Source organism: Perissodus microlepis, chromosome 20 (assembly GCF_051167445.1).
Source record: "Perissodus microlepis isolate ML-2025 ecotype Zambia chromosome 20, ASM5116744v1, whole genome shotgun sequence".
Lineage (NCBI taxonomy): Eukaryota > Metazoa > Chordata > Actinopteri > Cichliformes > Cichlidae > Perissodus > Perissodus microlepis.
In genome coordinates, this window is record NC_140480.1 from 1,560,517 (window position 1) to 1,587,059 (window position 26,543).

At 40.4% G+C, this 26,543-nt stretch overlaps 1 protein-coding gene across 1 annotated transcript in view; it reads left to right on the plus strand.

Annotated features, from left to right (window-relative positions):
• The window catches only part of LOC146363727 (chemokine-like protein TAFA-2), a 94,417-nt gene that overhangs the window by 21,546 nt on the left and 46,328 nt on the right, over nucleotides 1–26,543 (plus strand). Inside the window, exon 2 of the mRNA XM_084916938.1 lies at nucleotides 25,507–25,607. Within this exon, the coding sequence (XP_084773064.1) occupies nucleotides 25,508–25,607 (100 nt within the window). The 5' untranslated portion in view covers nucleotide 25,507. The remainder of the gene's footprint in view (nucleotides 1–25,506; nucleotides 25,608–26,543) is intronic.

Genomic DNA, 26,543 nt, shown 5'->3' on the forward strand with positions numbered 1-26,543 from the left:
AGATGGGTATCTGAATGAATCCTGAAAGCTGGGTGAGAAACTTACTCTTCTTTGTGGTAAATAGGTTTTTATTCAAGGACTCTCCATTTTTGCCACGGCTCTATCCCCTTCCTCTCTCTCTCTCTCTTTCTCACTCTCGTTCTTCGCTTGCAGTATCAAGTCTATACAAGTCACTGGGGAGCTGTAGACCTTTACCTGCTCTGGTCTGGCTGTGTTAAAGGTCAGCTATGAGAGGATCTCATATACCGGTCTCAGATGTCAACACACCCCCCCCCTACAGCTTGGATTAAAAGGCAAGGAGACAATGGCTGCCAGGAAATCACTTGTCCTCCATCCTGTCACTAACAGTCTGTGTCTCTGTCAGAGGTGGAGTGTGTGTGCATGTGTGTGTGAAAGAGAAAAGAGAGAGGGGTACTGTATGTGTGTTTGTAATATCAATACCCCGCTGATCCTCTTCTCCCTGCTGTGAGTCTCTACACATCTCTGATTGCCAGATGTGTTTATAGAGAGTACGCGTGTGTAGGTGTGACGACCAGGTGTGTGCCTGAGTCTCTCGCTGGCAGTGAGAGATTTCTGTGTTGACAGCGCTGATGCTGTTTATTTTGGCAATATGCTATCAGGGATGCTGGGACACCAGTGCTGTGTGTGTGTGTGGGTATACAGCAGGGTTTGTATTGCTGGTCTGATAGTGTGTGTATGTGTGTGTATGTGTGTGTTAAGTTGGACATGTGAACTGCTGTCACGTACAGAAAACAGTCTGTAATCAGGCACAATCAGGTGACGTGAATGGGTGTGTTTGAGTGTGAGTGTTGTTCTTGAAAAACTCAACAGGAATCAGCTTTAATTGTGGACCCGCCTATGCTGACACACACACACACATACACACACACACACACACACACACACAACGAAAAGTTTTTGTACAGCTGCCTCGAACTACATTTGTGGGGATTTTTTCCACTGGCTGACTAACAGATTGTTCTTGTACTTCTTAAGTCTCTGTGATCACTTAATTGTTTGTCCGCTGGTGTTTTTGATGTAGTCCTGTATGTCTGTGACAGCACCCTAGAGCAAACTACAGCTGCTAGATAGTAAAACCAGTGAGGAGGCAAATGCAACACTAGCATTTATTGGTACCACAGGGAATTCCTTAAGGTGTCTGTTGTTTTATGGGTGTCCTTTAGCACAAGTACACAAACACAGCACACATGGTTTTTGCTCTCATGGTCCTGTCTCTCTAAGCTCTCCTTGTTCTGTCTTTTCCCCTCATCCCCCAACAACTGGTCTCAGTAGGTTTCTGCCTCTCCCTGAGCCTGGTTCTGCTGGAGGTTTCTTCCTGTTAAAGGGGAGTTTTTCCTTCTCACTGAAGCCTAATTCCTTTTCATAGGGATTGTCTGATTAATGCTGTTTTCTCTGTAATACTGTAGGGTCTTTACCTTGCTGTATAAAGTCCCATGAGATAAGTGTTGTTGGATTGTATCAGACCCTCTTATTAATCAGGGCTCGGCAATTAAGTTTCCCAAGGGGCTACATAAAAAGCTAAGTCTGCTGTGAGGTTTGCACCAATAAGTTGAACTCAATTCAGTGGAAATATCTCTTTATAAACTGACAATGGTACAAGAAGCTGTTACAAGTAGGCAGTGAAAATGTGAAATAGGCATAGAAAAAGCATACTAATGTCATCTGCAGGTTTTCTGTCTATTACACTAAGGTTTAGTTCCAGAGGTAGAAATGCAATGGTGGTTCTCCTGACTTAGTTTGAATGGCTTAGTTGAGAATGTTTGTTCAGATATGAAGGTAGATCCAAAGAGAACCAACATCCTCTGAGCATGTCTCTGTATGCATGTTTAAATCCAGCAATGATGATGGCTTGAATTGCTCTGCATGTAGTGAGTCATCCAACATCACTGGATGCATTATCCACACTGCAAGTGAAGGAAGATTCAATCGTGTGTATTTCACTCTCAGCTGTTTGGAAGTCTTCAAATACCCTTGAAAACTCACCAGGCAGGGCTTCGTGATTGAGTGTCAGGTGACGCGGATCAGCTGATGGTATGGGCTAAATAATGCACTCCAGTTGGCTCAAAAGAAACAGCAACTTTCTTGTGAAAGTCTCCAGCAAGCTGTACATTTAATGCGCAAATAGGCTCTTGGCTTGTAGTTCAGTTTGCAGTTCATTCATTAGTGCAGTCACATCAACAGTAAATATGTGATCTGTTTTGCTTTTCTTCTCACAAAACTTTCAATGTTCTGCTCTCGGGTCCCATACTTTTTCAGCACTTAGCCAAGGCTGAGCCACCTGACAGCTGCGTGGTAGCTCATGTCACCATGTTTACCCTCATGCTCCTCCAAACTGTGTGTAATTCAATTCTTCTGCCCTAATGAAGTTAACCATTTTAGTTAAAAAATAAAGAACACGGTTCATTTTCAGCACAGCGCCTCCTGTTTTATAATACAAAATACCAATTTCAGTTCAGGGATTATTTCTGTGACATTGTCTTGCATCCGCTTCAGAAGTGTGACATTTTTCAGATTTGGACAGCCATCGGTTGCAGCACCTGCTAGTTTTGTCCTATTAGAGCATGTCGGTACTTTGGTTAACAAATCCATCACAGTTGCATCACGTTTCATTCAGCACAATGCTTCCAACTCCTCCATAATCTCAAACTTTTTCTTTATCCCACGTACAAAGATGAGTAACTGAGCTGTGTTGTGGATGTCACAGCTCTCTTACAAAGCCAAGAAGAAATAGTCAGAACTATCTGCTTTCTTTTTCAACTGAAGTTTCAGATTTCCTGCAAGGTCCTCAATCCTGAATGATTGAAGACCTTGGGGGAATCTAAATGCTTCTTTTTTCTCAGGGCATATGGGCAGAGTACACCAAACACTCTTTGATAAACTCCCCATCCAAAAATGGCTTACTGTTTTTTGCAATTTTGTGGGAAACCACAAAGCTGGTCTTAAATGTTCTATCCCTTGATGTGCAAAGCTTAGTAAAAAGAGCTTGTTCCTTTCACTGGAGGAAAGCGCCACCACGTTAGTCAAATAATGGCCAAAAGTCAGTGGGAATATACAGAAAAAAACAAGTCACTTGAATCCCACTTTTGTAAGGGCACTTCTTGTTGTTTTCTGTTCTGAATAATTTAATTTGCTTCTTTTTAGGTGTGAGATAATTTAAATGTTCTTTTGACATTTTATTTACATTTGGTATTTTTTCTTTTCAGTGCTACTTTATGAAATTAGAGTCGGAGTTAAACCTTTAACTCTTTTTAAAGCCTGTCAGGTAATGTTACGTTGACTTCCTTGGACTTTTATATTTGATATATAACATTGTGATTGGACACCATCAACTGATTTCATCATTTGTTTTAGATATTTTCCAAAGTTGTCTGCCATAGTATGTGAAGATATAAAATCCATATACGTGACATACGGATATCTATCCACGGTTCTGATTCTTTAGCAGCCCACACCATCCCTCCTGCTGATCGTAGAATATGTGATGAGTAGGAGGGATGCATGCACTGAGTTTTTGAGGACACTTTTCTGAGGCTATTGCTAGCAAAGGCTCCCACCTTATACAGTCAGTGCCACTGCCAGTGACTGAAATACGGTCATTTCAATATTAAACAGTGCAATGACTTGTTTGCATTTTATTTACAGGCAAGATACAGTATATGCACCATGTAACCCAAAATATATATTTTGGATCATTTTATAAAAAATAACTACAGTATTTACCAGCACATCTTTTTAGTGAGTCTCATAATCTTGTAGCCTTAAAAGGAGCAGAATGCCTAATAGTAAGAAATGCCTGAAAAAGTGTAAAAAGTCAGCTGTGTAGGGAAACTGTAACTTTAAGGATGCTTTGCACTTGGTTTCTTTTAATATTTTTTTCATGAGTGCTGCATCTGAAAAATAAATACACACAGTATATAAATGACATGTTCAAATACTGTATTTTTAGTGCTAGCATCCTATTAAACTGTGGGTGGTTGCTTTCAGGCTACACTCACACTCCCTTATATGCCTCCCCATTTCAGGCATGGATTTCAAACAGCTCCGCTGGCGCTATTTTTTTACTTTGTTTTCAGAGATAATTATCCATTCTCTCTTCACCCCTTCTCTTTTTGGCGCTTTCTCTATTTTAGTAGCACACATCTGCATGTAACAGATAAATTTTCAAATGGTTTTTGACCTGGCTTGAACAAACCATCATCTCCCGCCTCCGAGTGAAACAGCTTATACGTCTGAAAAAAAAAAGGAGGTGTTTGAAGTCTGCATCAGAATGTCGAGGCGTTTGACACTGACGCTCGCAGCTATAGCCGCTTGATGAAACAAAACCGTGACCTGCGACAAAAGAGAAGAAATAACTAGTTGCTTCAATTACCACACATATCACATGACACAATGTTAAACTATGATGCAAGTGTATCCCTCGGCCTTCTGAGGGATTTCTGCGCTATCTATAGGCAAGACACTCTCAATGCTTTCTGAAAATTAATCCGTGCAAATTTGATTAAAGGGATGTGAAAACAAGTATTTGAACAAGAAGAGCTGTGCATGGCAAGCGTGAAGATGAATAACATGAATACATTACGGATCAGGGGACTGACGCATTTTTGCCTGTGATGTTTGAGAATTATGGATTTAAGTGTTCATCTAATTTATAGGTGCATAGATGACAGCACAGTCTCTCACAAGAGGTGTCATACCTGCTAATTTTTTCCACTGACTAAAGGCTGCCTGAGATCACAGGGGTGGGTGTGTGTATGTGAACTCGAAGTTTATTCCATTAGCATTTCATTACACTTTTGTTGGCTTGGTTTTGGGAAAGGGTGTCAGTGTTTTTGTGCGATATTTGAATTCCAGTGCGCGTGTGTGTTTGAGTGCTTGCGTGTGTCACACCATGCCATCCTGCGCATGCATGAGGGGCACACGTCAAACCGCTAAACCCCAGAGAGGAGAAGCTGTCACCAGAATGCAAGAGGAAGGGAAGGAAGGATAGATGGATGTGGTAAAGGTAAAGAAGGAAAAAAACATATAGGGTGAGAAATCCCAAGTGAGAAAGCAGGCTGTTCATTAGCAGCACAGGAATGTGTGTGCATGTGTTTGTGCGAGCGTGCAGGCAGTGTATGTTTGTGCGCTGAGCAGCTGGGTATTAACTAGGACACGTTTCCCCAGAATGAAGCAAAGGCAGATTTTGAGCAGGACGCATCTTATCTAAGTCTTTTTCTCATCACTTTTTTACCTCTGCATGAACTGCTCTGTGTGATGCATTCCTCAGCATATCAGCATGCAGATCTACCTCACTGCTGCAGAAGTGCTGCACTGCTTTGTACCTCATGTACTTTAATTCACTATGCTGCATCACTGGCTTGTCAATTAGATCACTGCTTGAGAGAATCTGTGTGTTTCCTTCTCTGAAATGGATCTGTGGGCTGAAATAGACTAACTCAAACACACCCTTGCAGCCATTTGCTTTTTTCACCCCTCTTACCCCACTACAAATCCTCAAAATGTCGACCTCCTTGCTTTCCCCACTGAATATTACATGTCTTTTTCCTCCCTGGCGCTTTGTATTTGCTGCGGCTTTTTCCCCTCTCCTTTGTTTTCAATTTTTCTAAGCCAGCAATTGTTTTATCCGTCCCGAGGCAGATTTCCTCTGCTGGTTTTGAGTAAAGGAAAAACTCTTATTTATTCATAAGACAGACATACTCACCTCAGATTGTTCCAAATTGCATTCATGTTCTTGGCTGCGCGTGTTTTGGTGTTGCGTTATAAGTTGAAGATTGAATTAGACTCAAGGAAGGGGAATCGCCAGCAGAGAAACATAATGGATGGCTTTCTATGTGTGTGTGCCCGTGTGTGTGCCCGTGTGTGTGTGCGTGTGTGCCCGTGTGTGTGTGTGTGTGTGTGTGTGGCTACATTGCTGATAGTGTCAGGGAGGGATGTGCTCCATTTGGGGAGACCAGTTTTCTGTGATCACAGCTCTGATAAGAATTGTGGGAAACCACACTCACAACAAGCCGCCCTGGAATATCAACTAGACATACACACACTCACTCTTTATACACACACACACACACACTATCTTTCCTTCTGACACACACACACACACACACACACACACACACAAATGCAAGCTTATTACGACAGACATTCAAGTCATATATATCTATATCTATCTCTATATATTTATATATCTATATATAAACATCTGATGTGTTCCATGTTTACGTTTCTGCTGGATGTTGCTCTGAATTTGATTAAGCATCTTGACTTGGGTGAGTTTTCCACGGAAAAAGAGAAGTGAGTGTCCTGCAGGCATATGAGTGCATGAGGCCAAGCATTATTAATGATTTACTGTGATCGTACAGGGACATCTGCCCTGATTAAGCGGATATAGAGCTCCGCATCATTCTCAAACTTGCAGGAATACTAGTGCATCACTGTGACTTCTTTTGGCAATTTAATTCTGAAAGGGAAACTTTCACATATTCTATATTTGTTATGCATAAACTGGAATATTTCTAGCTTTTTTATTTTGATTTGAATGATTAAGACTATTTGCTTCTTAAAAATTAGAAATCAAGCATCTGAAAATCCTAAAATATTTCCTTCAGAAATGTCAAACTGCTGAAAATTATATTAATTACCGCACAGTACTTTTTGGGGTCTCATTTAACACGAATTAGTGTAGGTTCCTTTGATAGGAGTCTTCAGGTCATCTGTATTTTTGCGTTGGGTGTTTCTCATCTTCAGGTCCACCAAGTTGAAAGGCCCATCAAGCTCAGTGATAATGCAGTCACCAACGGGTTTGGTGTTAGTTTTGGGCCTCTGGCGTTAAGGAAAAGCAAATCAGCATCTTCATAAAGCTTATCAGCAGATGGAAACATGAAGTCCTTTAAAATCTCCTGATAGGTGACTGCATCATAGTTTAACTACCAACACCAGTAGAGGACATGGCAACCTTAATCATTACAGACTGTTAGAACTTCCCACTGGAGTTCAATCACCTTGGATTCTGTACCTTAAATGAAAATTCACTTTCATGTGTCAAGTGGACTTATGATCACTGAGCAACAGTCCAGTTCTTTTTCTCCTTTTTCTCCTTAGTCCAGTTAAGACGCTTCCAATGTTCCTTCCGGTTCAGGAGTGGCTTGATAACAGGAAAGTAGAGGGTAGATACACTGACATGGTCCACTCCTTGTGAAGTTCTTGAATCAAATTTTCTTGACAATTCTCTCAAGGCTGCAGTCATCCTCTTGCTCGTGCACATGTTCCTTTCCCTTCATACCACGTCCTATTAATATGCCGTGATACTGCACTCCATGAGCCTTTTCAGCAGTGACCCTCTTGGCTTACACTCCTTGTGGAGGTCTTGATGACACTAACTATCAAGTCAGCAGTCTTCCCCATGATTGTGGTTGTATGTAGTGAACTAGACTGAAAAATATTAAACTCAGAATGAAGATTTTAATAATTTGAGATACTCGATTTCTCATTTTAATGTGCTGTAAGCCACAGTTATTACAGTTACTACAGTTACTGTAGGCTCTTTACAAAATAAAGCAACTCGAGCCAACTGCTGTTGTGATTTTGCCCTCTATCTAAACGGGCTGTGGTTATTTCTGGCTTCAAAGGGCCAAGGTAATGGTAGCCATCAAGCTAATATCTCTGACTAGTTTACATTAAGGTAAAAAAAAAAAAGGTAAAGTAAATTAAGTTCAAGTTCTTGTTTTGTTTTTCCCTCCCCGAGTGAGGGTGAATATAAATGGTAACAATTTAACCCTCCAGAAAAGCGAAACTCTGTTTGTCCCTCTGTCTGCTTCAGATAATTGCCAGCCCAGCTGCCAATCTGCCTGCCCCAGTGGCTCCAGTTCTCCATTATCATGTCTGATAGACGGTTGTGTGTAGAAGTCAATAGCTCACCCTGATCTGTTGGCAATGACTTCTGATGGGAGTTTTGGTACATGTGTGCCAAATCCCTCATCTGCCGGTTTCTGGCAGCAGAAAGCGGTTCCTGCTGGGTGGAATTTACAATGACAGGATGGACTGTGGTTAAATGTTTAGTTACTAACCTGCCTGTTCCCATATGAGCCTGTACAGAAACGCACCACGCTCCTCTTTCTCAAATACAAACACAGAAGAGTTTGTGTTACATGCTACATGTTTTTTTGTTGTTGCTGTGTTTTGTTTATTTGTGAGTTTGTGTTATTGCAGACTGTGATAAATATTATGTGATATGGTGGGTTTGTATGCACGTGTGTGGATTCGCATGCTTGTGTGTAACTGGAGTCCATCTGTTGTTGTGGATGCTGATATGGCAACTGCATCTGTGGGGAGCTGACTAGCACATTAGAGAAAGAACACACACACACACACACACACACACACACACACACACACACACATACACACACACACACACAAACACACAAACCTGCATGTAGATAGCTAACAGCTCATTTGACACTGTAATTAAGGCCAAGGATCATGGATCCATTCTTCAGCCCACTTTCTCAGGGTGTCGTCTGACCTCCAACGATATCAGCATAAGATGGATGTAAAAGAGGAAGGACAGAGGGGGGAGAGGAGAAAGAGCGGGGGTGGATAGAAGAAGAAATCAGAGAGGTGAAAAAAGTAATGGTTTGTGAGAAAATACGGGAGAGTGTGGATGGGGAGTGATATACAGATTGGGAGGGTCCATGTTTATGTGCCTGGAGGTGGGGATAGATTCAGACACTGTGTGTGCGTGTGTGTGTGTGTGTGCGTGTGTGTGCGTGTGTGTGTGTGTGTGTGTGTGAGTGTTTGGTGTATCCAGGCATTTCGCTTTCCGTTGCAGTCTCTCATGTTGACCTTACTGGCTGCTTCACCGTTGCATTATTAGGATGGCTTATATTTGTTGCCATCTACAGCTGTTGGCTGCAAATGTACACACGTGTACAGACACACAGTGAGTGTGCACACAGATAACACATCAAATGCATGCATAAGTTATATGCACCAGGCTGGAAGATGAAATAGGAACGATATGATGAGTTTTCTGGGGAGAAAAACAACGAGTTTTCATTAATTTCCTGCTATTTGCCATAGAGAAAATGAAATTAACACCCCTGTAAGAATAAATTCTATCATCCACACGCTGTAGGGAAATTAGCTTCATTTTGGAAATATGGCAAACATTTCTATAAAGCCCACACACATTAACTTAGGCAGAAATTAAATAAGAAATTTCACAGTAACACTAACTACCTCTATAAAAACAAACGAATGAGGAATTTAGTGAAAGACCTGGCAGTGAAAGTATGATGCAGGTGAGTGATTGTCATTCTTATTGGAAGCAGTGTTTGGAGTAAAGGACCCAGTTGTCATTTCTATAGTCTCTTGGTAAGAAGAAAGAAAGTGTGGTGTTTCTTTGCATGTCCATAGCCGCTGAGTCAGTGAGACGAATTATGGAGAGAGAAAGGGCGGCAGCAGCAGCAGCAGCTGCAGCAGCAGCAGCAGCAGCAGCGTGTGGCAGTGAAGAGCTTTCGGAAGTTGCCTGGCAATGGAGAAATATGATGAGAGAGCTTTTTATTGGTGACAACAAAGAAGCCATAAAGTTGCGTTCCAGCAGCTGCTTTTTATAGGCAAAATTTTCAAGGGACATCCTGACCAGGAGACGAGCGTGCTTGTCAGCAGAGGGCATCGTCGGTGTTGACTTCCCTCCCTAGACACACCCATCGAGGTGTCAGAGAATGCTCAGGGAAATGGTGGCTTTGGAGGCGACTTTTAAAGCAACTGAAAAATAAATGGAACTATGATTTAAGTAATAATCCCTGGGATTTGGTGATTCACAAGGATGACATCATGGTATTGAGATAATATTCTATGAAGTATTTTAACACAGAAAAAAACCCTTTAAAGCTACTTTAAATACAGCAAAGCAAAAAAAGAAAAGAAAATCAAACTTCTTTACTTTTAAAAACTGTCTGTGCATCGAAGCAGAAGGTTGAATTAAATGAAGATGGAACAAAGATCATTAAGTATTTTTATTACTTTAAACAGACTGAAATTTGTTTCATACTTTGAAAGAGTTTGAACGTTTCTTCTCCTGTCTCTCTTTGCCATCCACATTCAGAGAGTCTAATTCCCATTCATGTGGTTTCGTGTCTTAGCCCTTGAATTGATGCTCACAGCGTGGGCTTTCCCCGAGTCCGAGAACTTCATTTTCTTATCTGCTCAGTGTTCATCCAGACACTGTTCAGGTGAAAGCAGACGGTCTTTTTTGGCATTTTTTTTCTTGGGGGTGTGATAATTACCTAGATGGGGAATATTCAACTGAACTATATAGAGTTTTATGTATTTTGGGAACAGAAGGTCCTTGAGGTGAAATGCTTAGCATTGCAGGACTGCAGGTTCCCCCCATGCTGTGCTTAAATCATTACTACCTCTGATAGATGCCCCATCTCCTGCCTCTCTGGGGTCATAAAATGCATACCTTCTTGGTTTGGTGGTCTACTTCAAAGAGAAATTTATATGTGAGAGGTTGAGAAAGCAATGGCCTTTTAGAAGGTATAGAAGGTATCCCGCTGTCTTTGTGTTTATCGGAATGATTCCTCAGCTCTGCCAGCAATGTCCTCCAACATGGTTAGCAAGTAAGTGAAATCATTTTATTTAAGATTAGTAAGTCAAACAGATGTATACGTCTATTACCTCACATCATCACACTGAATTACTCAGTTCATCCTTTATTATATTTTTCCAGACTTAGAATGGGGTCTTAGTAAGCATGATCAGCCCATGTAACAGCAATGAGTCTATGCTAACTTGGTTATTTCTGACTGTAAGAACACAGATCACACAAAACTCTAAATAACACAATGCCCTGTAGTGATGAATTGCAAGCATAACTAAAAGCGTTAGAAAAGACCAGACGTGCAAAGAAGGCATTGTGCATTAGTAGAATATCTCAAGTAGAGACATAAATCCACATGTACATGGGTCTCTTTTTTAAATGAAGATTTTTCCATGTCTGCTTTGAAAAATATTTGTGTCCACATGAACATGCTAAATAACAATGTCAAGCTAAGAGGATGCCAAAGCAACAGGTGGCGATACAACCCTAAACATGTAGAAATGTTGGCCAATCAGAATCAATATTATGCACAAGTCATGTTGATTTAAGGAAAACAGGATTCGGGTCGTCACAATACTAGAACTTCAACCTCAATCTTAACAACCAGGAAAATACTCAACATAATTTTTGAAACCATGAGTGTAAAATGAAAAAGTAAGAAGCATAAACAAAAAATAAAAATAAAATAAAGAACAATACTGGTCTGTGCAAAGAGATTAATCTAAGCCATGTATTTTTCCTGTGCTTCTGGCAGATTTTTCTCAGGTTCACTGTGAGTTAAGAAAAACAGCACTGCTGATTTCAGTGCTGTTACAAATGCGTATGTAATCTGATAGATTTTAGTACTGATATGGATTTGTGTATAGAGTTTTTAGAAACCTTATTCAGCACATACATCATACAGGTACTAAACAAGTAATGTTATGCTTTCAGTTTGGCATTGAGATATATCAGTACTGGTGACATCACTACCCTGGAATGGTCACCAATTTATCAGAGGTAAAGCGCTCTGAGTGCTCAGATAGCGTAGAAAAGCGCCATATAAGAACCAGTGCATTTACCATTTATCATTTACAGCACTAGCACCGTGACAGACAACCAAGCATATTTATACCTGCGGCCTCTTTAGAATAGTAAATTGACATGCTTGCCACGATTTCCTGTTCTGATATCAGCTTATATTTATGTTTATGTCCTTCAAGAGTTGTTTGGTGAACAGCTATTAAACAGGATCTGAATTATTACTGTTATTGTCACGTCTCCTCATCAGTGTGGCACTGGCTGAAACTTTTTGGCAAGCATGCCGAATATTGATCTTTGGAAGGACGACATCGAAACTGAAGAGAAATGATTGGTTTCATGCCAATATACCAATAATTAGTGTTAATACAGAAACACTTAACACTGTGATTTTGTTTGGATAAATATTGGCAAGTTCTTGCTGCTAGTTATATGTGTGAAAGCTTCCAAATGATTGTTCATCTCTTAACTGTTAGTTTTCGTTTACCTACCTGTTCAGTATCGTGATTCATTTGAAGATAAATAGTTACAGCGTTATCACATTTTTGAAATTCATTATACTGCGTACAGCTTATTTACCCATTGCGATCGTAGACATTAACATACATTATCAATTTCAAAATCGTAGTCTTGTGCTACTTATTTTGGAAACTGTTAGTAAAACTATATTTAAGTCAGCCTCAGCCTGATACACATGGGCCTACAGGGACCACCCAAGCAGATGCTTCATTTACAGAATTATGCATTTAGGGCAGAGAAATAGGTCTGAGCTGGGGAGAATGAGACCAGAGAGCGTACTGAAGCCATCATTGAGACGCCCCGCTTTCAATGCTGTGTTGTGCTTTCAAAATTACATAATCTAGTGAAAGACAGAAAAAAGGAAACAAAACAGGAAGTCATTCCAGTGCTGTTTCCTCTCTTTGGGGTTTCATAAACCCGAGGCAGAGTTTCTGGAGAAAAGCTCGGACCCTAAATGCCACCTCCTGCCCCTCATCTGCTCACATCAGTAATCATCACACAAAACGTCACATGCGTGTACACACACACACACACACACACACAAAACAAAAAACCCCTAGAAAGACAATCGTTCACTGAACTTTTTTACTTTTATCCTGCTTCATCGCCCCCCCCCATCTTGTCAAACACTATGTTTTTTGACATTTTCAACTCAAACTAGCGGTGTTGGCAGTCCTCCACTGACACACATGAATGAACCCAGTTCCGGATGAAGGTTTTTTGCGCCCAGATTGAACATTTTTTTAAGGTCCCTAACTGGCAGCAGCTTGTCTTTTAATCTGGCATGACTGAATTTAAATGATATATCGGTGTCCTCTGTGGCAGGTGCTGTATTCAGAGAGTGTGTGTGTTTGTTTAATCTTTACAGTCTTTACTTTCAACAGGGCATAAAGTGACTGAGCAGTGAAGCCAGGATTTGTGTTTAGATGTATGAAACTATATCTTTTAAATGTCATCAATTGTTTGATGTTAGGAAAAATACATATCTTCAGAGCCTTATTACTGTTGTAATAATTCAAAGGTTTATAAAAAAAGGCTAGAAGAAAGACCTATTTTTACTACAAGTCTGCAGAAACTAGAGGAAGATAGAAATGGACGTGGGGTAGAATCTAAATATGCCAGCTGAGGGCAGTGGAGAAAAGAAAAAGCCCCGGTCTTCTGAAAACCACAGTGTGATGAAAAATTAAGTTGGGAAGCACAGAGAGGAGAGTATAGACAGAGAGAGGGAGAAGGAGAGAGAGAGAGTAAGTGCTTTTACTGCCGGTCGCTTTCACCTGTCTGTCTGGGAGATAGACGGATGAAATCGCACTCCCATTAAAGTGAGCTGGAAAAGTAGAACCTGCGTTCTTCCTGTGTCACTGAGTCCAGAAATAAGCGAAGAGCTGCACCTTTTCTTTGCATCCAATAGCTTAACTGTGCTGGAGGAAGTTATCCTAAAGCCTCTGAGGCTCTGCAGTTCTTTATTGTTTTCACTCTCTGATGAGACTTTAACCGTTTTCATTTCTCGTTCAGGTACAACAAAATCTCATTGGTGTCACAGTTTAACTTTGCAAGTGCTCTTATTCTTCAGAAACAAAGCACTAAAAGCTTGCAAGTACTGAATGGGCTTCCACCTGTTTCATTAAGTGTTGTAATAATTTCAGCCAAAAGTCTACAAAAGTAAAAAAGAAAAAAAAAACTGCAATTAAATTGAATTAAAGAAGCAATCTTTTCCTTCTGGGTTATTTTTTCCATCCGTGCTCTCCCATGCCTGACGCTTCCGGGCTTCCCACATCAGGGAGCACATAGTGGAGGCCATTAGCATTTTGCTTTAATATATTTCCTCAATTCCAAAGCTTCAAGAGATCCCTCTTTGCATTTGTTTATTTAGTTCAAAGTGTTCTTTTCTGTCATTGCCCAAGAACCTCGCCGGAAATTGAAGTGTAGTCAAAATGTGATAGATAAATATAAAAGTGGTCTGCTGTGTATTCTACGGAGAGAAGGACTTTGATGTTATTTTTGCAGTGTTAAGCCAGCTTACAGGGTTGGTGTCGCTCGCGCCTGTAGGTGAAGCCTGGCAATTCTTTTTTTCTTTTATTGTTTGATGCTGTTGGACTAGTGGCTGATAGAAAGGCTCAGACAACATAACTGCGTTAACCACCTGGATCTGTCAGCAGCCACACACTGCAGCGCTGTTTTTTTTTCTCTCTGTGTATGTGTGTGTGCGTTTGACCTGAGGATGTTTTTGGGGTGGCTGTGTTGTGTGTGGACGATGGATTGGTAGTGACATCAGGATCGTACCTCGCGGTGCAGTGGGCTCTCCAGGTTAGCACAGCATGCGACAAACAGAGCCAGAGCCAAAGAAGGAGGGAGGATGGAGATGGATGGAGTGTGACACCCTTGGGTCGACTCAAGCTTCGGGGATGTGTTGGGGACACACATGTAGCAGCAGCAGGCAAAAGCTGATTTGAGAGATGGGGCATGTCAAGTCTGTGATGTGCACTCTGCTGCAGTCATAGTGTGCTGTTAACTAGTGAACGAGTGATAAGAGGTTGAGGAATGGAGGAGGAAATGCCCACTCCTCATTATCTCACTCCCTCTTCTTCCCCCGATCATTCTCCTGATTTTCATGCACATTGACTCACACGTTTCATAATGTTTCCACAGTGGTAGTTAAATAGGAGGTTTAAATTTTAGCCACTGGCTTTTTCTACAGGTCAAATGGAGGGAATTTAGCCACAAGGACCAAACTGTGGATTTGATTAATGAAAGACACACATGAATCACACACTCATGCATGCAAATGCACACATACACACACACACACATGCTTCTGGCAGGATCGGGGAGGCCTAATCAAGCTGAAATCTCCCGAGGTTGCAATTAGGTTTGGAAAGTCCTTGCAGTTCTAACTCTGGCTACAAAACAAGCCCGTCCATTAACTCGCAAGAATACCCAGAATCCATTCGGCAAATCATCGTCTCCCAATTCTTATCCACTGTTGTGCGTAGCATCTACATGCTAGTTTAGTAAGAGTGGAGATACAAGGTGCAGGCGACACACACCAGCAGTTTTTCATACCTTATTATTTTTGTTCTGGTATTACAACAGTGTAATTCAGACTGCACCAGGATCTGGCCTTAACAGCATTTCTGTTTGAGTCGTGTACCTTATCAACGAAAGACCCCGTGATCTCACAAACGATAAATCAGACTAGATGGAGAATTCAGTATAAAAAATCAACTGTTTTATGATACATTTTTCCTTTAATGGACAGGTGATGGTGAAGAGGAAGACAAAAACATTGTGTCAGGTTTAGGTACAGTACTTGGAAACCCTGGTTACTGGTAACCTTGGATTCCTTCCTTCTCTTTCATCCTTGAACCATTCCCTTTGGCTCTTTTGCTTACTTCCTATGCACTTGCCTAATTACCTTTCATCTTTCTCTGCGTCCTTTCCTTTCTTTTTTGCTGCTTCTTGTCGGTATCAAACAGCAGCTTCCATTTTCTCTTGATAGTTTTCACTTTAAATAGAACAGCAAGCTTGCGAGCATCATGCTGACCTTTACTCCTCGGGCGAGTGAGATAGTCAGCTCTCCCTTAAATTATCAGGATGATTATGATTCATACCTATTGTTCTGAAGTCACAGTCATACAATAGCTACTTAATTTCAATGCTCAAGGACAGAAAAAAATACAAGGTAACAGATTGTAGGGATCACAGATGTCACCGCTAATTGGTGCCAAAGAGTTTCTCACTGTTAGAGCTGAAATTACTCTCATTGCAATAAACGACGATATAACAATGGGGAAATTTTAGGGCCCATAAACACCTTGTGTGGCCCTCAGAAAAATAATAACATTGGTGGTGTGCGGCACTGGTAAATTGAAGTCAGCAGACAGTTTTCTTCTATTTGTTAACTAATTGTGAGCACAATTTACTCTAACGTGAATACTATTATTATAAATACGACAAAGAGATGAGACAAATAAGGCTTTGTCTCTTTGTCATTAAGCTAGTGGAGTCAACATGTTGTTGATGTCACTGGTAAACAAAAAAAATAAATAACCTTTCAGCATATTGTAATTCAAGTGATGTGAGAGGGAACTCGACTCTTACACCTCTTCTTGGCTCTGTTTTCAGGTGTTATAAAATCTAGCCTGTAATGGGAGACTGACTTTGACCAATCATAGGTCTCAGAGAGAGAGAGAGAGAAAGCAGTAAAATAAAGTGGTGCTATGTTGTGAGCTGAGGATTTTCACATATGAGAGCAGGGTTTTAACCTTGTGTGAAGCCAAATGCCATTATTAACTGGCGCACTTACTCGTAGAGCATGTATGGCCATACTTGCTGTTTGTTCTGTGCTCAGAAAAAGAGGGAGGAGCTGCAGGAGGAGGTCTGTCTGATTTAAATGGTAACAAAAAAAATCTCCAAGAGCTTTTTACTGAATTGGAGAAGCTAATTACACCCCGTTTTTAATGTTTTTGACTATCTCATTATAATAAAATCCCTGCACTCATATGCTGACATGAAAACCTGTTACCATAGTTACAAGCTGCATAAATATACAGTGTACTGTATATTACTTTTCATGTTGCTTACAGACCTTTATGAGCAGATGGATTCAGCTGTAGTTTAGTTTAAAAAAATCAACAAACTAGTTGATGTTACATATACCGGAGTCTGCATACACGTGGGTTGACCACGAGAGACCAGAGCTACTGCTGAAAGACATGACATCATTCCCCAACTATAAAGTTTCCTGATGGCTATTATTTAAAATAAATGTTGTAAAGAAGCCTTATCAAATGTTTCTGTTGGCTGAACAATTGCGCCTGTATAAACTGAACAGGGGTGTGAAAGCAACCCTAAAAATCCCTTATAGTGTACTGGCACAACTGCTGCTTTAAAACAGTTTATTCCCTCTTGAAAATGATGTCACTGAAAGACTGTTTCTCAATATGCACGAAAATAAAAATGTCCGTTTTTGTGACCGTGGGGTAACAATGTGTGTGTTCTAATATCAAAATCGCTTTATGTTAATTGCTGCAGTGACTGATGCAGAGCGCACAGGGATCTCATTTTCCAAATGGCTTATATCTTAAAGAATGGAAACTCCTGGAGTATTAATGTATTTCTACTACATTTTTCTCTATTACCACTGGGAGCTCATCCAGGGCTCATATGCCCGTGAGATGTCTGTCCGGCTGTAGCTAAGATGCATACAAACACACACGCCCACGTGTGCGCACACACAAAAACAGACTGGAGATATGGAGAGGAAACTGATCAGCTGCGTGGAGCGGGGAGGGCATTCCAATGGGACTAATTAAAGGGATGGAACAGACTGCTGAAGTCATTGGAGACCACCGCTCTTTCACCAACTATTTCTTTCTCAACTCGCTTTTACTTTCTCTTTTGCTCCTCTGTGTTCTGTTAAAAAAGCTACATCATCCAGGGTTATGAGATTTAATGCTGTTTTCTCACCAGTGTTAACGCTAAAGATGTGATTAGAGGAGTTTAGGAATTCTGGAGTCTGCACTGCTTGAAGCGCTTGTTTACCAGCCGCTGTGATCTCGAAATTCACAAAGTTCCGAACTCACACGTGGACTTTTGGTTTGTCAGTATAGAAAATTTGTCTGTTGCCTTTGAGTGTGTGCAGATGTGTGAGTCACCGTCCTCTGATGAGTTTGATACTGATGGAGAGTCGAGCTGTTTAGAAGCTATTGATCAGAACCCCTTGTTCCTGAGCAGTCAGACACACACGTACACAAACACACACGTACACAAACACACACGCAACCACAGTGCTCCTCTCCACTACTCTCTCTCTGTCTCTGTCTTCTGCTGCCCCTTTCTGAATCCATTTCTATATCACACACCCACTCATTCTGCGGCAGACAGACCAAACAACCAGCCATAATGAAGTGGCACTGCATCATCACAAACACTGCTGTGTATCTAAATGAGCTGGAGAGGAAGCAGGCACTGTCTCTGCTTTGTTTCCTAATTATTTAGTACCAGCAGAAGATAGGTGAGGACAGCAGGAACAGGGTGAGAGGAGAAGGGAGAGAAGGAAAGATATAGGAAGACTGGAAGAGATGAAAGGAACAAGAGATGAAAAGTACACACACACACACACATATATATATATATATATGATTCTCTCACTCTCTGTGTGTGTGTGATGCCCCCTAACCAGAGAAAGCCTTGGCTCAGCCTGTCTGGCTTTTCAGCTTCTCCCAGCTCTACAAATGCCTGGCTGCATAACCAGATGACTCACACACCAAGCTTAGAACTCGAGCCAGAGCTTAACACACACTTCCTCACAGCAAAAGCGGTCTCACACGTGCGTGCAGATACATCCTTGAATATAGAATATGTGCACAAAATAAACACATCAACTTATGCCCAGATCCAACCAGGTGTGTGCATAATCTCATCTGCACTTAGTTAATCTGCCCAGACTCTCACACAAAAACTGGAGAGCTTGGTTTGTTTCACTTACATCATCACAGATCTTTTCAAAAGTATTTTAGTTTTGTTTTTTTAATGCCATGACTTTCCTTCGTTACTAGTAGAGTTATTCATTACCACCATTTCTAGAGTTTTTTTTGTTTGTTTGTTAAACCACTTAACACTGACCTCTGAATCATTACAGCATAAAAGGCGCCTAACGAAAGGGATGAACCAGAGTTTTATTGACACATAGCAGGCAACTTAAAAAATAACCAATTTTAGATTGTATGTTTAGCCACTAGCAGCCTGTCATAAAAGCACGTCATTTAGCGTGATTTAATTTGATTTTTCTATGAAAAGAGCCAAAAAATTACACACTTACTGTATCAGTGATAAAATATTACTGCCCCAACAAGGTCATTCCCAACTAACTATTAGCTGTAAACTTGCCATCGTGCCAAGATAAGAAAACTGGAAAGTGGAGAATAAAAGAAAAATGATCAGCCCTAAAAATCTATCTGCAGCAGATGAACAGTATCTGAAAGTTGTGTATTTAATGGGAAAAACTGCCAAATCTGAGAGATCTACTACAGTATTTGATGAAGCTTCATTAGAAAAGATCTGAGTGGAAGGATGACTATCAAGAAGCTGATCTTAAAGAAGGGAATCAAGAATAAGAGGTTAAGGTGTTTCAAATTACACAAGAGCTAGGCTGAAAATCCGTGGCAACAGATCTTATGGAGTGACAAATTCAGATTTTATTTTTTGTTGTCAATATGTGCAGGTAATATAGGTACAACAGCGAGGTTCTACAGCCATCTGTAAAACAAGGTGGAGGCTCTTTCATGGTTTGGGGCTGTATTTCAACCTGTAGTCTTAGGGATCTTATCAAAATTGATGAAATTATGGAAGCAGAGAAGTAACATCTGTTTTTGATTCACTATGCATTATCATCTGGAAAGAGTTTGACTGGCAGCGCCTTCATTTTCAGCATGACGATGATCCCAAACACACTGCCAGTGCAGTGAAAGCATACTTAGAAAGAAAAACATTATCAGTCATAGACTGACCTCCTCAGAGCCCACAGCTCAACATTATTGAAGCAGTGTGGGATCATTCACTTCAACTGAATTTGATTTTGTTTATATAGCACCAAATCACAACAATAGCTGCCTCAAGAAGCTTTATATTTAAAAACTGTACAATAATACAGAGAAAACCCCATCAATCAGATGATGCCATATGAGAAAGCACCAGGTGAAAGTGGGAAGGAAAAACTCTCTTTTAACAGGATGAAAAGGGAGGAAGGCAGGGCAAAGAATAATAATAATAGTTCATGTTTAAATGCAAAGTGGTGTATCATCTTGATGTAGAACAAAAGCAGAAAGAAGAAAAGAAGAGCTTTGAATTTATTTCAAGAAACCTGGTGAACTATTCCTGAAGACAACAAGAAGAAATGATAAGAAACTTTGCTTAAAAGAGTTCAAGCTCCATGTATGTTTGCACATGGTTCAATAAATAACTGCAGCTATTCCCATTCTCCTAACGAAATATAAAGAAATGAGGGACGACTGAAGACATTTGCTCAGTACTAATATTTAGTGTTTGGAAGTTGGAGTTGGAGTACGACCAAGACTAGTAGTATATAGTTGACTTAGTTGTGTTTTGAGCAAAGCTGTAGATATTTAAACAACATATGCAAAAGATAAAAAAGAGTTCAGTTGCCTCTGCATTTGCTTTTGCTTTACCAGAATCCTGCAGTTATTTATTCACACCAGTGCGCAAACACATGTACACAAGTTTACTGACCAAACAGTTTCCGTGGTAGAAAACACACAGCTTGTTTGTCTGTTGAAGAACTTTTTGTGTGTACTTAGTGCCCAGAATGTAAAGTGCTTTAATTATATGCATCCTTTACTTCAGTGGAAACACCTGCTGGCATTTGGACAGAGACAAACAGAGGAGATACCCAGTACTTTAAGTGTTTACTCACCATTGTTGGCCTTGTCCACATTGAATACACACAGATAAATAAAATCTGTCATTTGATCAGTATAGTTGATGAATATATTTTTTTAATCAGAAAAGTTGTTTTTATTAGATTTATTGGTGAGTTGTTTTGTACTTGCTTGCAGATTCTTGTCAGACCTGAGGGTATAAAAGCTTTGTGTTACAGGTTTTTTTTTGCTTTGTTGTTTTGCTTGTTTTTGTTGTTGGCTGCTTGGACGTTGGTCCTGGCAGTATCTGTTCTCTAATAGGTCTTTATTTCTTTACCCAAAACAAACGTGCACCTGTCCTGAGTCGGCTCCGTGTCTTAGTGTGCATTATGCCTTCATCCTGCAGTCTTTTCTTTCTCAAATTTGTGGCCTCGTGACTTGCAACAGCAGCAACAGATTCAGCAGCATATGGGTGGATGTTGCCGACGGAACACAATTTTTCACTCAGTAGCATATTTGAGATGCTGTATTCACATTTTGAAACGTATGCCCCAAAGAGCAATGCGGTTCCTCTGAAAAACCGACAGTTAGTGCACCATGACAGGGAGTGCTGTCTTTAAGTGGGATGAAAGTGGTAAAAGCAAATAGCCAACACTGCCAAGCCTGAAGTGGATGATGATGTTTTCTTTCCATCTTGTTTCCACATTGTGCCAGGCAAGTCTGGGCACAAAAATGCCAGAACCGTTCTTGGCACATCCCCAGTGCTTTTATTGCAGTGAACAGTGAAATAGCCTTTTTTGTATTTATTAGGGAGACAGAAGGTCACTGCAGGGTATAATTGCCAGTTGTGTATGTTTAACATTAGTCGTAGAGTATAAGGGTTATACATGACTGTTTTCTCAACAATCATGCATGACAGTGACGTTGTGCTGGCTAAATTCTACAGGATGCTCACAGTTACTACGTTAAGAAGGTGTAACACAGATGATACATCAAAGCATTAGAGAAATGACATTTGATGCTCAACATGACTCAAGTATGGACATAATTGTGCCACAGGCATAAAAAGTTTTAAAATCACAAACACTGTTAGGATTCGTCATCTGTCTTTGTACATATTATTTTAGAATCCATGAATTAGATGTTGAGATTTTTTCAGTGGTAATGCCTGTTCCTGGTGGTGGTAGGAGAGGAAAAGTCAGAAGATCACCAAACATTATCTTCAAAATGTCACTGTAATCCATTCAGTAGTTAGACATACAATATTTAAGTCTAGATTAAAACTGTAGACTGATGGACAAAGTGCTAACAGTTCTGAAGGCAGAAGATGAAATATTTTGAGAGGCTGTTCACTGTATTAAAAGTGGGTGTAGCTTGACCTACCCTTGAGCCAGCCCTTCTTTATATTTTGCTTCTATATTTTCTTCTTTTTGTCAGCCTTCCTTCCATTAAGACCATTTTAAAATAAGTAGATGGATCAGCTAAGCAGCTCTTGGGTCCTGTGTCAGATCTTTGCTGGCTATTTTCCTGTACCCTGAGGACATGACTTTCAGATACTAATACAGATATCTGTTGTAGAAAGGCCACTTTTTCTTTTGTCCTTCACTTGTCTAGTTTCCAAAGATTTTTTAAGGACACACTGCACACAATTCTGACATGTACCCAGTTTTTGGCTAATGGTTGTTTGGGAATCACTTTGTTGGTACAAAACTTCAATTTTATGCCCAACAGAAAAATTAAGGTTTTGGTGCTTTGCTAAGTAGTTTATTATGTGTAGGTTCTTCCATTGTGTTCGGTCCTTTTTTATGTTTGCAGTAAGTAGTTTGTGGTTCAGATCATCCACCAGTTGGAACTGGGACTTGGATGGATTGATCCCCAGTTCCTTCAATCCGCATATCAAAGTATCCTTAGGGAAAATACTGAACCCCAAGTTGCCCTGGCTCCTTTAGAGAATGAACTTGTGTGTGTGAACTGGGTGAATGAAAGTGTTTTGAGTCCTCAACTTAAGTAGAAAGGTGATATATAAGTAGTATAGTCTATTTACCATTATCATTTATTAAGTGGCTTAACAACAAAAACAAAAAAATAAAAACAATTATCAATCAGAAATATTTAATCTCTGTAATATTTTAGATATTTATAATTGAGCTATTTGTATATATACTAGGGCTATTTCTTATGTTTTGTAACTTTGTAATATATTGTATTATTATTTAATTGAGTTCATTCTGTCACTGCTCTTATTGGAGCAACTGTAACCACATAATTGCCCTTTGGATTATTAAAGTATTCTGATTCTGAAAAAACAAACAAACAGATTTCTGTGAAAATGATCAGACACATGGACTGGAAACGAGTGAAAAAGCAGCCAAAAAGAAACAATGAAAGACTTTCAGAAAGCCTGGAGAATTATTGCTCAAGTGTCCTTTAAAATGACAAAAAAGTCTGGCAATTTGAAGGCAAAACATAAAGGAATGAGGGGTGGCTAAAGGCTGTCGCACAGTTCTATAGTTTAACTCTAACAAATGTCCACTTGCACTTCCAGTCTCGTAGTAATAATACATTTTATTTGTATAGACCCATTAAGAAGCACTATATTCAAACAGTATATTTATACAGAAAGCCAGTTGTAAGAGTCCTCTGTCTCTCTTACACACACACACACACACACACACACACACAAAGATTTAAAATGTGACATATGAAAGATCAAAGAATATCAAAGACATCACATGTAATGAAATCACATAAAACCAAGTCTTTAAAACGTGTCTCAAAAAGCGATTTAGAGGAGGTTTACTAATTCTGCACATTTTATTTCCTCAGGTAGGTCATTCCAAAGTTGAGAGGCCCTAAAAACAGAAGCACAATCACTTTTAGATTTTATTCTTGACTATGATTTAGCCACAAGGGCCCCATGTGAGGATCTAAGGCTCGAAGCTGGCTCATACAGGGTCAACATTTCATCCAAGTAGCTTGGGGCCAGATTGCAACATCATTAAAAAGTGATGATTAAAATCTTAAAATCAATTCTAAATCGTACAGGGAGCCAATGGAAAAAAGCCAGGAATTGAGTGATGTGATTGCTGTCTGCTAATACCAGTAAGAAGCTGTGCTGCTGAATTCTGAACCAGCTGCAGGCAAGAGAGTAACTTTTCATTCATGCCAGACAGGAGAGAGTTGTAGTAGAGAAAATAAATATGTGGATGGCTTTCTCCAGGTCTCGGTGTGAAAGTTTTATTTGTTTTCCAATATAATTCTAATTTGTAGGAAGCAAGACTGAACAGCTTTATACATGTGTGATTCAAACCTAAGAACAAAATCAATTTGAACTTCGTTTCTGCAACAGGCTCTACTTTAGTTCAATAAAGAGAAATGGAAGAACTCACTTGGAAGAACTGAACATTGTTTATTGAGAAATTATTATATTTGGTGGTTAGACTCTGATGACCCATCATGGCAGAATGGAGTCCCAGCGGTGATTTAGGACAGGACTCCCCGGAGTCTAGATGCTGGTGGTGGTGAAGACGAAGACTGAGGCTTGGATACATCTCTGACTGAGGTGTCTGTGAGTTGGAGATGGGCAGGAGGTGGGTTGCACGAATGAGTGTGAAAGGGAAAATGATGGAGATCACAGATGTAAATCACATAAAGCAGAGGTTGATTGGCTCAAAGAAGGCAGGAAAGAAGATGATTGGACTAGAGTAATGATGACAGCATTGAGACTGACAGCGTGGGAAAGTGGTAGTGATTTAAAGAATGGAAAAGCAACCTGACACCCAGAAAACCAGCCAGATGAGTGATTACAGATCTTCCTTACTGAACTTATGACCAAGCTTCATTAGAGAGAACTTGAAGAGAGCTTTCAGTGATTTTAAGACAGTTTTCTGAGATTGAATATAGCTGTTTTATGGCGTTAGGTTGAAGGTGCAGCCCCATGCACACAGCAAAAGATTATCCTCATGACTTTCTGCCAAAAAGGAAACCCTTTCACCACAGAGTTTAAACGGTAATAACTTTAATCCAAAACCATGGACTCGAGTCCCAACCAGACTTATGTAAGCGTAAATGTAAAAAGGTTTGTGTTGAACATGGTTTAACCAGCAGTCTTCTGAGTGATAGTCCCGTGTTTAAGACATCCACCAAGCCCAGCATCCTCTTAATGTGGACTGCGTTAGGTGCTTTTTGTGTACTTGCAGTCAGTTATGTGGTTCAGGTGGTAGAATGAATGTGTATGGATTGGTCCTCTGCTCTTCCAGCCCGCATGCCAATCAAGTATCCTTAGGCAAGAGACTTAACCCCAAGTTGCCCTCAATAGATCCTTTAGAGCAGGGGTCCCCAATCCCAGTCCACGAGGGCCGGTGTCCTGCAGGTTTTAGATCTCACCCTGGGTCAACACACCTGAATCACATGATTAGTTCATTACCAGGCCTCTGGAGAACTTCAAGACATGTTGAGAAGGTAATTTATCCATTTAAATCAGCTGTGATGGATCAAGGACACATCTAAAACCTGCAGGGACACAGGCCCTCATGGACTGGGATTGGGGACCCCTGCTTTAGAGTATGACTGTGTGTGAATGTTGCTCTTTACACCACCTGACTTCTTAAAGTGTTTCTACCAAAACGCCCAACATGTTATTTTGCGAGAATGCTGAACGTTCTGGTGAATTCATGGGAAACACTGAACTAACCTTTGCGCTTCAGCTGATACTTTTTTCACTTCTTGCATGAACATATACAGCAGTGTGTGGTGCTTGATTAGGTTCAGACTTGCATAAATGAGAAAGGTGGTGTCCAATTAGGTAGAGGGGGCTAGAGAGTCACTAATAACAGTTCTGCAGTGAGAATCAATTGAATATTTTTTGTATATATACAATATATACAAGTAAAGCAATGCATTCTCTAAATTTTTCTCTTCTCTTGTGTCCACTAACAACATTTGTGTGCTTTTCTTTCCCTTTGACAGAATGCGGGAACGGGGTCCTTGCATTTGTGGAGTAGGTGTGTGGAGTCTGCTGCTATCTCTTTGTCTGGCCTCCCTCACACATGCACACAGAAGCCACACAGGTAGGTAGCTGTATATCTATATGTCCAGTTGTGTACTGTATATTCACCTGTCGGTGGGTCATTGTCTGTTTACAACATCCACAATATTGGCTCTATTGTAGATTACCTCTGCAGCCAATTTCTTTTCACATATTGTAAAGTTATAGTGAATACACCGCGTGCTACCCGAGGGAACACTGTGGTCGGATTCACAATGAAATACGAGACCACCGAGGCAGATTGCCAGGAAGAACACACAAAACTTCTTTAATACAAGAAAGGGGGGTACAAGTAATCCAACAAGAAAGGTCTTCCCAGTTCAGAGGCGTTCGCGTGTTCGCAGTCCCATCAGGGTGGGTGACTCTCAAAAATGCCTGGGGGTTACAGCACAGACAGTGAGAAGTGAGCTTTTGTGGATTAGAAATCCCTGGTTGTGTGATATCCTTCCCGTGTGATTCAAGTGGCTGAGTCACTACCGTGATTGAGCCCAAAGGCCTCGTACTGCTTTTCTCATGTGAAGGTTGGGTACTCGCCTCCCTGGTTCACAAAGATCACATGTGTGTGACACTGAAAATCCCATACCTCTAGGCAACAAAGATTTAAGACGGAACACGTTATAGCTGCTACCTGTGCTTGAATAAGAGCTTTTTATGTTCCTGAGGTCATGCTGTTCAGTTACATGCACATACAGGCAAGAATGTGAATTCATTCTGTGTGTCGTTGTGAAGCTTTTACAGTTAAGATTTTTATTAGGGGTATGTCAGAGGGGTGGACTTACAGGCTTTATTGGCTGTAGGCTTGCAGTGAAGGTCATTATAATGTAAGATGGTCTTAATCACTTTTAATTCTCAAGCAACATTAATTGCAAGCCAGCATAAGTAAGTTTGAAAGGCTGGTGCCTCTCAGTCCAAGTCAGTTCAGTACAAGTCTACTTTATTTATGTAGCACTAACTTACA